The 15,182-nt window shown below is 38.0% G+C and overlaps 1 protein-coding gene across 2 annotated transcripts in view; it reads left to right on the top strand.

Moving 5' to 3' along the window:
- The window catches only part of tafa5a (TAFA chemokine like family member 5a), a 175,397-nt gene that overhangs the window by 143,598 nt on the left and 16,617 nt on the right, over positions 1 to 15,182 (top strand). For both annotated transcript variants that reach the window (XM_032589696.1, XM_032589697.1), the window contains exon 3: positions 9,439 to 9,566. In XM_032589696.1, coding sequence (XP_032445587.1) covers positions 9,439 to 9,566 — 128 coding nt within the window. The remainder of the gene's footprint in view (positions 1 to 9,438; positions 9,567 to 15,182) is intronic.

The raw sequence follows: 15,182 nt of genomic DNA, 5'->3' as shown, positions 1-15,182 counted from the left end.
CAAGCTAATTCACTCAGAGATGCACTCATCGAGATAACACAGCCTTAAAGTAAACAGTGGCATAAACAACTGCAGATGAAGTCTCGCACACAACTTGGGAGCCGGGAGCAAAATGTAAAAATATGCTAAATGTTATGTAATAACTTTAATAAAACTAAGTATGTTAGACTGCCTCTTTGCACTTTCTGAAAACTATTTAACCTAAGCATTAGTCAGTTTCCTCTTTCAGCACAGGTCCGCACAGGGTTTCTTTCCCGCTGGTGAGTCATACTTTTAATATATATATTTGTAGAAATGTATAAAATGTTTAGCTTTAAGGTAGTGAATGGTGTTTTGAGTGACTGGTCACCATGACTTATAATAAGTTAAGAAAATAAGTGGGAAAAACATTGGGGGGGGGAAAGAAAACTTTCTTAACAGTAAGTTGTAAAAACCTTTATTTCCTTGTCTTAAATCATTTCTGCATGTTTTAATTCATATTCTTTCATAAAATCCTGATGAGGGTGTCGCGTCCCAAGCGTCTGCCTGTTTGGGTTATTTCATGTGCAACGGTTATCATCTAGAAGCTTTTCTGACCTGAATCGGTTATTTCAGCATCTTTTCTTTTTGCCAGCTATCCTTCATTTACCCCTTTAAGTCTCGTGTTTCCCCTGCCATCTCAAGCTCGCTTTTGAATTAGATGGAATTTATTAACCCGAGATGCTGGCTGTTGACGTGTGTGACCGTTATCAACCATTTGGTGGGAAGACAAATGTCCCAAGAAGGGCTTAATAATGTTCTCCCCCTCTCCGCTCTTATCTCCGGCTGATGAAACCACAGCCGGTACCTTCGCTTACAGATGCTTTGGACCCGTGTTTGTGTGTTTATGCATGTCCATGCTTCCCTACGCTGGGCCTGCACACGTGGGATGTATTTATTTGATATCTCCCTTGAATCTAATCCGTTTCAACATAAGCCAGTGCCCTCACACCAGCAGCACAGCAGTAATATGGTCAAATGGAAACAGATAGTGTCACTGAGAGCCAAGATGCTGCTGGGAGATGAGTTTAGTTAGTGATGCGAGACCAAATGTGACAGATAAGGCTCGCTTTCCTAACTCGCTTTTACACTTTCTGATTGCTTGTATGGTAAATCAGTGATATTAGACTAGTCAACTGTTAGCGGAAAAAAAAAGTATCCCCAGTCTTTACACTTCCTTGGAAATTGAATTTTCAAAGCATCTAAGTGGATGCGTTTTCGATTACTGGGTTGGCTATAAAGTCTAAAGCAATGGAAACTAACATTAATATGAAATGTTAGAAATGCTTCGTTGCAAAATTTGTATTCTTAAATATATATTCAAGAAATGGTACATAGCTTTATCTACTTGACCAGTTTTCTGGATATATAATTATTAGCATTTTTTTTAAAAAGTTCAACTCAAGTCAAACACCATGTTGTATGAATGGCTAAAGAGTATGTACGATTTTGGGAACTACTTCTTATCAGTTGTTTGTATGTAGAAACATACGCAATACCGCCTGTACACACGGCAACCGACCAAAAGGCGTTGCATACTCTCCACCAAGCTCTGATGTCAATCCTTAACACTATAGTCATCTGAAATGATTTTTTTTGGGATGGAATAGAAACATCCTTTATTGACCGTCACTTGCCTGTCAGCAGAGTGACAGGCAAGTGCAATCTTGAATAGATTGTATGCTAGGTGTTGCATTTCAGTGCATTCATTGTACCTTGTGTAGTTGTTGCTTTAATTGTCCCTCTATTGTTGTCTGTACTTGTGCCCAGTCATCTCCTTACAATAGCTTTTTTGAACTCTCTGCCACCTTTGCAACTGTTTACAATCAGTCAGTCCCTTTACATGTTTGCATACCAGCAATCATTGCCCTCATTACATATACAATATCACTCACTAAAAGTTAGGGACAGTTGGCTTTTGGGTGAAAATTAGAGAAATGTGAAAAGTTAATGTCAGCATGACAAAACATTAAAGTAGGACATTTTAGTAGAAACATGCATTTGTGATTTCCTCATTTTAAACAATGTATTGAAACAAAAGCCAACAACAGTGATGAGTATGTCATAGCAAAAATTTTATTCTCTCAATAACGTGTGTGCTCTTGGGCATCAATTACAGTTCGACAACAACGCCTCGTGCTGTTCACAAGTCGACTCATTGTGTGCTGAGATCCCACTCTTCTCTTAGGGCGGCCCTTGGGTCATTGAGATTTTGGGGTACAGAGTAACAACCCTCTACCCAGAGTGTTTCTGTGAAAGTTTCATTGTTGTACATCTTCTCTGTCTCTGACCAATCTTAGCAGTGATGACAAAGTTTCAGGTCACGTCTAAATTCATAAGGCGAAGATTTTGTGTCGATCAGTGAAGTGGGTAGGAGAAAGTCCTGTGAAATGTTTGCGGTAGTTTGGAGACCAAAAATAGGTCCCACCTTTGTCAGGGTTTTTATAAGCTGTCTGTGGCTGACAGTCTGTCTGTAATTCACCACAATGGTAAATGACTGTGACACAAACTGTAATTTAGAAAAGCAAAAATTATTCCAGCAATCTGACAGATGTTTCAATTTCTGCTCTGGTTCTCCAAAGCAGTCACCATTCCTCTTTCTCCTAACATTTGGGTCAGAACATTGCCAGCTCTATATTAGTGAGTTGTGCTGCCATTGTTTTAAACAATAGTTCTCGTAAACAGAAGCAGCTGAAAGTCTAATGCTAGTTGAAAAGGTGGCTAAAATAATTGCATAAGATGCCAGTGATCTGGCTGAGATGGAATTAAAAGTTGGTAATGCAACATTTTCAAAGCTTTTTGGTTATATTTTCAAGTTTAGGTCCAATATCTTACAAAAAAAATGCATAGTTGCCGAAAACAGTGTCTCAAAGTTGCATAAATAGATTATTGTTGTTCTCCTGCAAACATCAAATCACGCTGTAACAACAATCTTACAAATGTTCACTTCATAAAGCTGTAAAACGAATATGTTAGACAGCTGACTTTAATCTGTGGAACAATTCATTACAGACAGCTCCCTCTGACCTTCTGCTAATGAGAAATTTTTTGATTTGAGCGTTTGCAAGTTGGGCCCCGTTATTGTCAAAAACGCTACAAAACCAGCAGGTCAAATCTCCATTAATCACTTCTCAGAGCAACTGGTATTGCGTTGTGTCGGCTTGAAATGTCTGCGCCGCTCTCCTTATTAAATCTCATCTGACGCAGCCGTGATAACATATCTCTCAGCTGTCGCGGCTGATGGAGTCAGTTTGTAGGGCTCGATGTCAAAAATGACATTTGTAGCGCAGACGTGCAGACAATACCGCCTGTACACATGGCACTCATTCCCTCATTACTGATGTTTACCAGGCATTGCTATGCATCTTCATCAGCTGAGGGTCACCCCTGCTGGATGGCAATTCAGAAGCGAAGCAAAACCCGTTAGTGAAATGAATAAGTGACCTTGCTGACAGCTTTCATAATATGAATTCACAGCAACAGATTAAATAACCAAATGAAAGAAAAGAAAAAAAAAACCTCTTGAAAACGCTTTCGGACTTTGGGTTATTACACCTGACAAGTGTTTTTTTTTTTTTCTTTTCCCCCGTTTTACTTCAGTGATGTATTTTCAGTGTTTCTTCTAGTGTTCTCTTGTGCATTTTTGCTTCCCTTTTCCATTTATGCAGGCATGTGATTCATCCCCTACCTCAGCTGTCACTTATATTTGGTGACGTAGCGCTTGTCATAGAGCCAAACTTACATCAAATGTTGTTTTCATTTCTGGTGGACATGGATGCTTTATATATCCCTAAGGAAATGTGGAAATAACAAGGTTTTAATGTGTTTGGTAAGTTTAAAATGGTCGGGTATAGTGTGCGTGTTAGCTTAAAAATTAATAGTATGTGGGCACTTCTTTTGTAGGCTGTGATTATGTCATCCTATCAAATATGTTAAGATAATACTTAAATCAATTTAATGTCAGAAGACAAATAATTGGGCTTAAAATTAAGATTGCCAAAAAAAAAAAAATCTTGGAGCACCTCACTAACAACTCCTTATGATTACTTTTAAAACTAGCACTAATTAAACCCACCTGAAAAGAGGATTTTTAAGTTGGATTTAGCATTGTGACTAAAACAGCTATCACATTTAGCCTTCCTGCTTAAAATGTTTTTTTGTGATTCTCTCTAAAAGAAAATTAATAACACCTAAATCCCCTTTTCTTTTCAATATCTCCTTGTCTCTTACAAAACACTAGAACGACACGAGTTTTGTTAAGCTAATTCAGTAGCACAGCACTGCCACTTCTGGCCAAGTGGTTGAAGGCTAATGATTCTATTTTCCCACGCAAACTGGAATGATGGTAATTTTGTTTTGTTGAAAATGCTTTGTACCAGTAGAAATTAAATTGCATGTCAGTAGGAAGAACAACAGTTTATCCCAGAGGCGTTCATGGTTCACAGCAATACAATTTTCCAACAGTTATTTCAACAAATTTGGGATTTACTTAGAAGGACTGAATACAAACCATATCAGAAAGACTAGCTGAGTTCCTTACATACATCTGGCCTTTTTTTCTTTTTCAAATTGAGTAACGCATCTAGGACAGGGAGGCACGCTAGGGCTGGTGTTACAGACCCCTGCTCTATAGGAAATTAATATGAGACCATTATGAACCCCGTGGAGGCCCATTTTTCATCCAATTTACTAATCATGTACTGTAAATGTTGACTGTGATTACAAGCAGTTTGCCTAGCAGCATTTAGAACCCGAACAGAGATTATATTTAAGGATATTAAAGGATCCTGAAAAAAAGAGCAATCTGAAGTCGACACTTTGTCTTGATGACCTAATCTGTAAAGCACAACAATGACTTGTATGTTACTCTTCTAAACACAGGATTATCTATAAGTAGGGCGTGTTTGCTCTGATGTCTTCAGTGCAGAGAAGGGTTTGGCTCTCTGTGAGCAGAGCTAGCCTTAAGGCAAACCATCCTAGCACCGCCAAGTAATTCAACCTCAAGTAGCATGTCAGCAAAATGCTCTCAACAATAATAATGCTTCATGTTGGTGTCAGTTTAAAGCTCTTTCCGTACTCTGCTGACACAATGAACTTGATACATGTATTATTCGGCCAAGTAGTTTTTGAGAGGGTGTGCATATTTAACAGATTGATTGCGATATACATATTGTTTATGGCAAAGAGATAATGGCTTTGAGTTTCACTCTCGCTAATCATTTGCATTCAGGGCGATGAAAGAAGTTGAAGGTGCCCTTAGATTAAATTTATAGGTAGTTAGGCGAAGACTATTCCCTTATATACTCTTACACAGTTCTTACTGTGTAAGAACGCCATCACTATGAAAGAGTTTAAAGTATACAGTGAACCCTCGTTTTTCGCCGGGGTTACGTTCCAAAAAGAACCCATGATAGGCGAAATCCGCAAAGTAGTAACCTTTATTTTTTTACAATTATTGTACAATGAAATACTCCATAATACATTGAAACCAAAGAACAAAACCTTTTTACAGGCCCAAACATTTGTTTAACAAATAAAAAGTACTGTGTAAACATGTATTTATTTTTTTCACAAATAACTACTGTACTGTAAAATAATAATCTTAATACGAACTGAAGGCGGATTCCCGTGCCCGAATTGCGGAGATCAGCAATCCCCCACCGCGACCTGAGTTATTGGATTAGAAGGGGAGAAAATAAAAAATTATTATGAAAGAAAACAAAACAAAGTACAGTAGGACAAATAGTGACTCACGTGTATTTCACTGCTCTTCTGACTGAGCCGCTGCATCCTGACTCCGCTCTGTAGCTTTTTTTTTTTCTTCTAAAGCCCGCAGTTCAGGTGTGTTTTTTCGAGAGAAGAACATAGTTATCGGTAGTTGTTGTCGCTCTATTTTCTTCGGGGCAAAAAGATTCTTATAAACCGACATGCCACCATCGATTATGTTAAATATGGCAAGCTGTTTTACGTACGTGTACATTTTAAACCGCAACGTTGTTGACACACAGGTAGAGAAGAAGCGGAGAGACTGTTTAGCCAATCAGAATGCAGAACACAATGCATGATGCAAGTCCGTGAAGCAGCGAGACCGTGAAAGGTGAACCGCGATATAGCAAGGGTTCACTGTACATGATTCATACTTCACCACAGAACAAACAGTACCGGGTTATGATGGTTCTATGACCATCCCTCTTGTCCTCGGTAAAGAAAAGTATTCCCACCCCAGATAACCTGTGTTTCCATTGTACTTAAAATTGTTCATATTGGAATTGCAAAAATAAATTCGCTTAATGGAAATGCTCTAATTTAAAAAAAGAACTCATATTTTTTGATAGGTTTTTGCGTGAGGATGAGATGGTGTTTCCGCTGTAATTAGATAATTAAAGTATAATTATAGCATTTCAAAAAACTGCAATAGAAACACTTGTTTTGCATCAGACAAGTCGTTATCACTAACCTGATATTACTACTGGGAGAAAAGACGAACACGACGACAGGAAGTGTTCGGAGGATGGTGGCAATCCATGTTTTTAATGACTAATAGCTTGAAGAAACTTAGTCGTGCAATTTGAATTGCATTTCTAAATTTAATTGCAAAATGGTGTTAGCAGACAAAATTTTGTGCACATTTGTAATGGAACCACCCCTATCGTTGTCTCTACTTGCCTGGCATGCCAATTTAGGTGACTGGTCATGCATAATGTTTTAAGTGAAGATTTATCAAAAATTCATACTTTTTCAATCTGAAATGTTTAAACATCTGTGGTAATTTTTTTAAAAATACCACAGTAAAAGCAAAACACATTTACTGTAATTATCAACTAGTTGGATACACAAACAGCAAAAACCAGAGACTATAAAAAGGACGGCTGCATGGATAAATGAGTGTTTGGATGAATGAATGAAAGGATGGATGAAAAAATGGATGGAAGTGCTATGTGGATACATGTGAAGACTTTTTCCAAGGCAGAGTAGTTGTCTTATTGCATTTTGTTCACCCTGCATCGTCTTGACTCTTACTTAATGTCTTTTTTGTGTTTGTATTAAATATTTAACCCATCCCATATACACAAGGCTGTAGTCAAATATGTTTTCTTTAGAAACTTTCATATTATCCCAAAAAGCACCTCATTATACCACATACAGTACATAATGACCCTTGAATTCACTTTCTCTAATGGGTTTTTGCCCTGCAGCCGTAATTTTCATGAACCCTGTTGAGCTTTTGTAGAGCAAAAATGATCTTGTTTGTTTACAATGAAACCTCTGTGGGGAGCTTTAATGTCGCAGAACTTATGAGGAATTCTTTTCATACTTTGTGTTATCACCATTCGTTCTGTTATAATGTGGTCTGAAGGTTACATGATGTAATAGAGGCAACGTTTTACTATGAACTTGTAGTCGGCCAACATTCCACATATTGCATTTTTTTCCCCCAGCCTTACATAAACACAATATTTTTTTATATGCAATTGCCTCTCAGCTGGAGAAGGTATTTAAAGACTGTTGAAGAGCTTCTTTGAAATTGGGGTTTACTTTTTTATCTTTGGCCATATTCAGCAGTCAAGCTGTTGCGGTTAAATCCCTTCATGTTGCTTTTCAGCTTGATTTTTTTGATTTTTAACAAAACAGCGGAGTTTGTTTTTCCTTTCCTGCTGACTGTTTGGACTCAACAGTGTCTGGCATTATTACTGTTGTAGATATAAAATAATTTTTTAGTACTATTGGTATTTTTTATGTACTGTGAACAGAAATTTACCATTTTTGGTAGATGTAGTTTTTACATCGGTTAGAATAGCAGTGGAGATTTACCAATAAGAGTTTTTTTGTTTCCAATGTACGTTTTTCTACAACTTTGACCTGCAAATACCAACTTTAGCCAGTTCAGATTAGAAATATAATTTACATAATTAAAAGTGTTTGGGCAAGCCAGATTTTCACTCCTTTCCAGCTCCTGAAAAAGTGGCTTAAGGAGCATGAGATATGATTTCCACACATGGATTAGCCACTACATAGTGCAAATCTCAACCCCATTGAGAATCTATGTGACGTTCTGGAGGTGGATTTGCACAGTGGTGTAAACAATGTATTTTTTTTTCTTACTTTTGAAATGAATGCGGTTATTCACTATTAAGAGACAAAAACGTGTTATCTAATGTACCCCAAGTCTTTTGTTGTGATTAAAGCAGATTTTCTTTTTCTTGTTTCCTGTTGGTATCTTGACAGACTTTGACAAAGTAGAGATGATTTCAGGTTCAGTACAGTCTTCCAGAATGTTATCTTTTCATTTCATGCACACTGCCTGCAGTGAGACAATGGCCGGCAGAATAAAGGCTTAGGGCCCAAACTCATGGCAATCTCCAGACGGTTACAAAAGAAGCAGGCGGTGAAAGGAGCAGTGTGGTGCAACATTTCTGAATGTTTTATTGGATATGAAAAAGGGGCACAAAATTTTCACTGTTTCCTTTCCCATTTTATGGCTTTAAAAATCATTGGTTCCCTGCAAACACTCACCGAACATATAAAAATAGGTTCAACAGGGTGGCTGTTGAATAAATCGTTTTCATGGAGGATTTTGAATTGCTCTGTATGAATTATTCATTTACTATTTTCTCACTTTATTTGACCACCGGACCTAAGGTCTCTATTAGTCCTGTGTGAAACAAGTATTTGTTAATGCTTAAGCAATAAATAAAACCCCTTTATACAGAACTTGGAAAAGGTCGCAGATTTGTATAATTACTGCCCATAAATCTTTAGGTGTTTGTTGAAAGGCAACTTTCTTGGGGCTGAGAACTGCTGATGTTATGCACGTTTTTTTTTTCTTTCTTTCTCCGAAATGTAAAATGGAAGAATGAAAACTAGTGTTTAAATTACGGATTTAAACTTCTTGAAATGTATCATTTTTAACTACTGGTACGATCAAAAAGATCCCGTTCAAACATTTACCAGTAACCTTTATGAGAGGACTTGCATATTCTCTCTGTTGCTTGGTTATGTTATTTCTCTAAAAAAAATGAAGAAAACAGAGACTGTAAACCATCCTAAATACAATTTGTGATGGTTGATTTTATTTAACTGACTTTGTTTACCTGAATCGGCTTTCTCCATGTTGTTTCTCCGTCTGGCTATTTTTCCCATTTCTCTTGCTGTCATTCCTTGTATTCCTCAATTGTCTCTTTACCTCATTGCTCTTCATCTCCTTTCTTCCTCGCAACTCCTCCACCTGGCATCCTTTTGTTTCCTTCTACCCACTCATGTTTTCCATTTTTCTCCACATTTCCATCATTCTTCCAATGTTTTTGCATCAGTCTCCCCGAAGTCACCCTCTTTATCCTAATTGCTGCCTCTCCATGCAGACTTCCGCCTGTCATTTCTCTGTTTCTCCTTTAACCATTCTTCCTCTGTCTCCTTCTGCAGCTGGGATTGTTCGAAAAAGGCAGTGGTGTGAGATGGTTCCGTGTTTGGAGGATGAAGGCTGTGACCTGTTAGTCAATAAATCTGGATGGACTTGTACACAGCCAGGAGGCCGAGTCAAAACCACCACGGTGAGTTCGGACGCCGATTGAGCTCACGTACAAACCAATTCTCACAAAAACATAAATTCCAATTGATCCATTTTATATATTTTACTTGAATAATAGTAACAATGATTGAACAGTTCTTTTTCTTGCCAAACAAGCTAGTAAGAGGTCATTTTTTTCAAATACAGCAGTAATTCACTGCTTCCCAAGTACTGAGTGCACATTCACATACTTTATAGTAGGTGGATATTTCCCAATATATTTCTGTGACGTATGGAAAATGACTTAAATCTGTGTAGCTGACCAGATATGCCAATGAGAGCGTTAATCGTTGAGCAACAGTCGCAAATATTCCTCCCAAAGAATTTGCTTTCTCTCCTGCCATCTTTTTAAACCCCAAACTCTATGTGCTTTGTTTACTTCCTCATCAGCGGCAATTAGTTTAAATTAGAGACTCTTAATGGTAATGATGGCAGCAGATGGGAAGCTGCAGCTTGTGTTGGTTAAAACTCCGCCCATCCATTCATCCACACCTTATATCCACTGAGCCGAACCTCTTCCTCCTTCGTTCTTCACTTCTTTTCCTCCTCACCCTTCACAAACTTGCATCACACTCTCTCATTCCCCAGCTTCGTTATTACAGAGGTCCAAACTGTCACTTGTCTGTCTGTCTGTGCTGTGGCAATTTAGGAAATCTCTTTAAATGTGACTCGGCAACAAAAACCGCAGCAAGCAGCTGCTTTTTATGCATTTGTCAACGGGGCATCATTAATGCATCTGTCATGATTTGGTAATCATCAGTGTTTATGTCTTGCATACACACACACACGCACACATATGTATGCTCAAACAGGCACATTAGCACAGAAGACTTGATATGTTAAACATCGGAGCCAACTAAAATCCCATACATGAATATAAATTGCAGTCTTGAGCAATGATACAAAACAGAAAATGAGCCTGCCTGTGGAGACTGGTAACAAGCAACACATGTTGCCTACAATGTAGTTTATTATCGGAGCACTCACACCCATTTGTTATACGTGGCCGGCCAAGACAAAACCAGGAACAAGTTTCCCCGGGGGCGTCTTGAGTTATTTACAGATTCACAAGGTGTGGATTCTTTTTAGCGATGTCAAACACTAAAAAATTTTTTTAAAAAGAAGGTATTGTCATTTGAATGGCAGCAACATTGGCAGTAAAACAACCCTCAAAGTTTCAGAAAATTGTCCTCAAACTTGATTACTTGAGGTTGTTAACAAGGGCTGTTCCTTTACGTTACTGTGCAGTAATCCCACTTTCCCCAAACATCAGCTGTCAACAGGATTGACAGAGGAAGTGTGCAGACAAAAGTGAGCTGTTGTCTGGCTTACCTAGCTATAAATATACATTTTAGTTTTCAGATTTACTATTTTCCTGTAAGGCTGTGAGCTTCTGTCTTGTAAATATCTGTCATGGAGTTATCGGTGAACCCTGTAGTGGTTCAGTGGAATTAAACCATGTCTAAATTGTAGCTGGAGGGACTATGTTTCTCAACTTGATGTATTTTTATAAATTATAAAACCTGTCTTGTATGTATTCACTGATTATGTAAATATGCATTTAAATTAAATAAAAATTATAATTGGTGTTGGTGTGTGCAGAAAATTATAAGCAAGCAAAGTCATAGAAAAACAAAGAATGGCTTTCATTACGTAATTGAGACTTCAGTCCTATAGTTGAAGATAAAGGGTCCTTCATGAACATCATATCACTGCCCCAAAATCTGACCCCACATAAGCAGAAGATAATAACAAACAATGTTTTCTTTCAGCTTGAAGAATTTAGTTAATTTAGTTTAGGTTTTACAGCTGCTAAATGCAGTTAGTCGGCACGGTGCGCAGGACTGCTCAGACCCACCTGGTCACCGTCACAGTGCTCTCAGTACAGCTGCTTTCCAGGCAGCCCAAGATCAGGGTGTCAGTGATCTGCTGCGTATCGTAATTATGTTCTATAAACAATAAAAATCTGAACTCACCCCATTAGAAACTGAGGAATGTTCCTGCAGATATAAATGCTTCCCATCATATAAGTGGTCATGGCATTATTTCTTTCTAGTGGATTTTGTCATATAAGAACACAAAGTTTAGCATTTTAAAATCCCAGAAACTTCTATTTAAAGCATGTGGTAATTTATAAAACAAGTATCTTTAAAAAAAAACAAAAAACTAAAATCACTATTTCCTTGGAAATGTATGTTTTTTTTATTGGTTTTTTTTTCTCCTTTTGTTTAGCAACTTGTTCCTGGTGTTGCCATGGCGCATCTGTATACACAACTTAACGTGTGTGTGTTGCAGTGTGGATTGTGCAAAAATGGGCTCAAATGGATCAAATGCATGTGTGCTATGCACTGATTGCTCCGAGTACGCCAGTGTAGGGTTTGCATATTCATGACATGTATCTCCGCTTTACAGCAGAGAGGGGCCCTGTAAGCTTTGCCCTACATGCGCACTTCACATCCCGCTCGAGGTGTCAGTCAGTGTAACTCTCAGCCGCTTACGCTGACAATATGCAGAAAGTGACAGGTATTGCTTGCTTGCTTCATTGGCTACTTTAAACTTGGTGACAGCTAGTCAAATGGCTGGACAGCTAGGCGCACTCATCTGTTCCACTGGCTGTGTGTGTGTGTGTGTGATAGGGGAGTGTAAATGTGTGTAAGCAGCTCTCACTGTCAAGGAGTCTCCGAACTGGTTATATCATAAATATGCATTAGAACATAGTGTATTATGTAACATAACATATATTATATTAAATTTATGTTCTTATATTCAGTTGGTTGCAAAGTTAATCGATTTTTTTTCTTTCTTTAGATTATTTTTTTATGGTATGAAAACCTTGAGTAAAAATGTCACGGTTCTACAGTATTCACGTAGATTAAAAAAAAAAAAAATCATACCATGATTTGTTCTGTGATCTGAAGCTGTTCATTCTTTATTTTATTTATACATTTTCTTTTTACATTTTAATTGCAACTAAAATTATTAGTGTATATTTTTTTTCTGTGTTAAATAATGTTATATATATATATATATATATATATATATATATATATATATATATATATATATATATATATATATTAGAAAAACATGAGGGAAAGTACAACTGGCATGGAATACTGTGAAATTCTCGTGCTATTTAAATTTTGACTGAAAATGTCAGTTTTTCTAAGATTTTTGTATTTACATAAAATAGAAATAAACATTTAGTATGAACTTTAATTTAAATGAGAAAACAATGATTTTTCCCTCTGTAGTTTTATAGATTGATTATTCTTATTGTTATATTAATCTTATCTATCCATCTAACCATTTTGAGGAGGTTCCAGTTTACAGAGGTAATAGAGACACACACACACATGGACTTAAGAGCCATTTAGAGTCTATATAAACCAACGCCCATATTTTTGACCTGTTGGAGGAAGCCAGAGAATGTGTGAATGCATGAGGGGAAGATGTAAATGAAACCTGGGATGCAACAATCCTAACTGTTCCATGTCATTTCTTTAATTTAGTTGACCTTATGTAGAGTGAAAGGTGGATCACGTTTAGTTTTGACACCAATACTGTCAGCTGTTTTCGCAATCAGAAATATTTCTAAGCCGGCAAATTTATCTTTCTTTTATGCCCTGGAAACGTGTAGTAGCTTTTTATCAGTTGGCCAACCAACAGTATGAAGGAACAGGTGAGGAAGGGGGCAACACTTTTCCTGATCTTGTTAGTCAAAGAAAACTCTGGCCACCTCAACGTCCAACATCTCATTAAAAGTGAGTCAACCCGTAGGGACAGAGGGAAGGAAACTCACAGGGGTTTGAATTTGTAAAACCTGACATAGCTGGATACCAGAAAGTACTCGATGCCTAACTTTGAAGCATAACAAGCTGATATTAGATTGTTCCTTCTTCATCTGTTTTGGTTGCCAGCCCACAGTCAGCAACTTTACACTCATAGCTTGCCAATTGTAGTTCAATAAGTATATTACCTTAATAAGGGGCTGGTAATGGGTGGTGCTCCTTTATATTGTCTGTTTCTCTCATGATTACAAATATTTTTAAATACCCAAAGGTGTCTGTCTCCTGAGCTCAAAAATGTGTAGTATTAGCTTGTAATAAAACCATAAAAATGTCTGAATTAATTATTAGATAACACAGATTCCTTAAAAAAAAATTTACTTAGACTTTATGTGATCGTTTTACTCAAGGGAGACTCTTCACTTTTCCTCACTTGAACTTTTGAAAGAATAGCCCTTTCTCTGAGGGCTTTCAATCCGGAACCAAAGCCCACCGCCCTTCTTATTTAGGAATAACTCCCGGCTGTTCGCGGTCCACTGAGCATGTCTGACCTGTCTGTCAGGTGTTTCGGCAAAGAAACATCAGTGCTGACAAACAGAGACATCCCGTGGGGCATTTGACTAAGCCGAGTTAATTTGACTCAGCCCCATAACCCCATAAAGAGCTATTCTGGACAAATGTCAGGAAGTACTGCGTGTATGTATATATGTGTATTTGTTTATATTAACCTAGTAAGGCTCTTTTGTGATATTTCACTGAGTTGCTGAAGACCTATATGCATTATGGGGACCAAAACCTGGTAACAATAAGGTGGACACCCCATTTTAGATAAGGTTTAGAGCAGTCTAGTCGCCCACAAGGTACTGCGTGTATACAATAGTTTTTTTGAGACACTGTGACACGTACAGTTTGCTTACCAACAGATTGTGTTTAAAAATAATAATTGATAAGTAGCTTAAGATCGGGCCATTCAAATGAAAAGCCGGTGGAGAGAGAACAGTGCCAGGATTATTTTATGATTGGAGCAATCCATGTCTGCAGGAATGTTTTTCAGTTTCTTAGGGTGAGTTACAAAACTTGTGACTTTAGGATACAATTACAACACATTGCACACCACCAGGACACAGATCTAGGTCTAGGTCTGCCCAGCTTGGGGCTGCAATAATGCAGCTGCGCTGACGGTGACGAGGCATTAAGCAGTGATGCGCCCCACACTGACCAACTGCATCTGTACAACACCTAAAATTAAAAAAAAATATTTACGTTGAGCTGAAAGAAAGCAAAGTTTAGAATCCACACTCTAGACTTGTTCATAGTAATGTCATGGCCAGTCATATTTACAAAACATCGCCACACTTCTCATTAGGATGAACTAAGAAGACAATAAGTGTTTTGAGACTAATATTTTTAATTCAGCGTTCATATTTTAAGATGCTGTGTTTTTGCGGGGGCCATTTCAAGTTAGGTGGTCTGTGAGTGTTTGTTAATGGTCCTCAGCCTGAAAAAGTTTGTCCAACAGTGGTTTAGAGCAGTGGTCCCCAACCCCCGGACCGGTACCGGTCCGTGGACCAATTGGTACCGGACTGCGCAAGAAATAATTAAATACTTCTGTTTTATGTGTTGAGTCTGGAGGATCTTTTATTTTGAAAATCCTTTAACCGGCCAACATTGAGCCCACAAGCAGCAGAATGAGTTAGAAACAGCAGCAACAGCATTGGTGTGGGTCGTCTCGACGAGCAACCCACCTCCGTCCCCGCAAATTTCCAAAGTCTTGTGCCCCCCCATCTCCTCCCCCCCTCCGGTCCGCAGCA

This window comes from Xiphophorus hellerii, chromosome 17 (genome assembly GCF_003331165.1).
Source record: "Xiphophorus hellerii strain 12219 chromosome 17, Xiphophorus_hellerii-4.1, whole genome shotgun sequence".
Taxonomy (NCBI): domain Eukaryota; kingdom Metazoa; phylum Chordata; class Actinopteri; order Cyprinodontiformes; family Poeciliidae; genus Xiphophorus; species Xiphophorus hellerii.
Note: the sequence above shows the minus strand (reverse complement) of the source record. Positions and strands in the feature narration are given on the sequence as shown.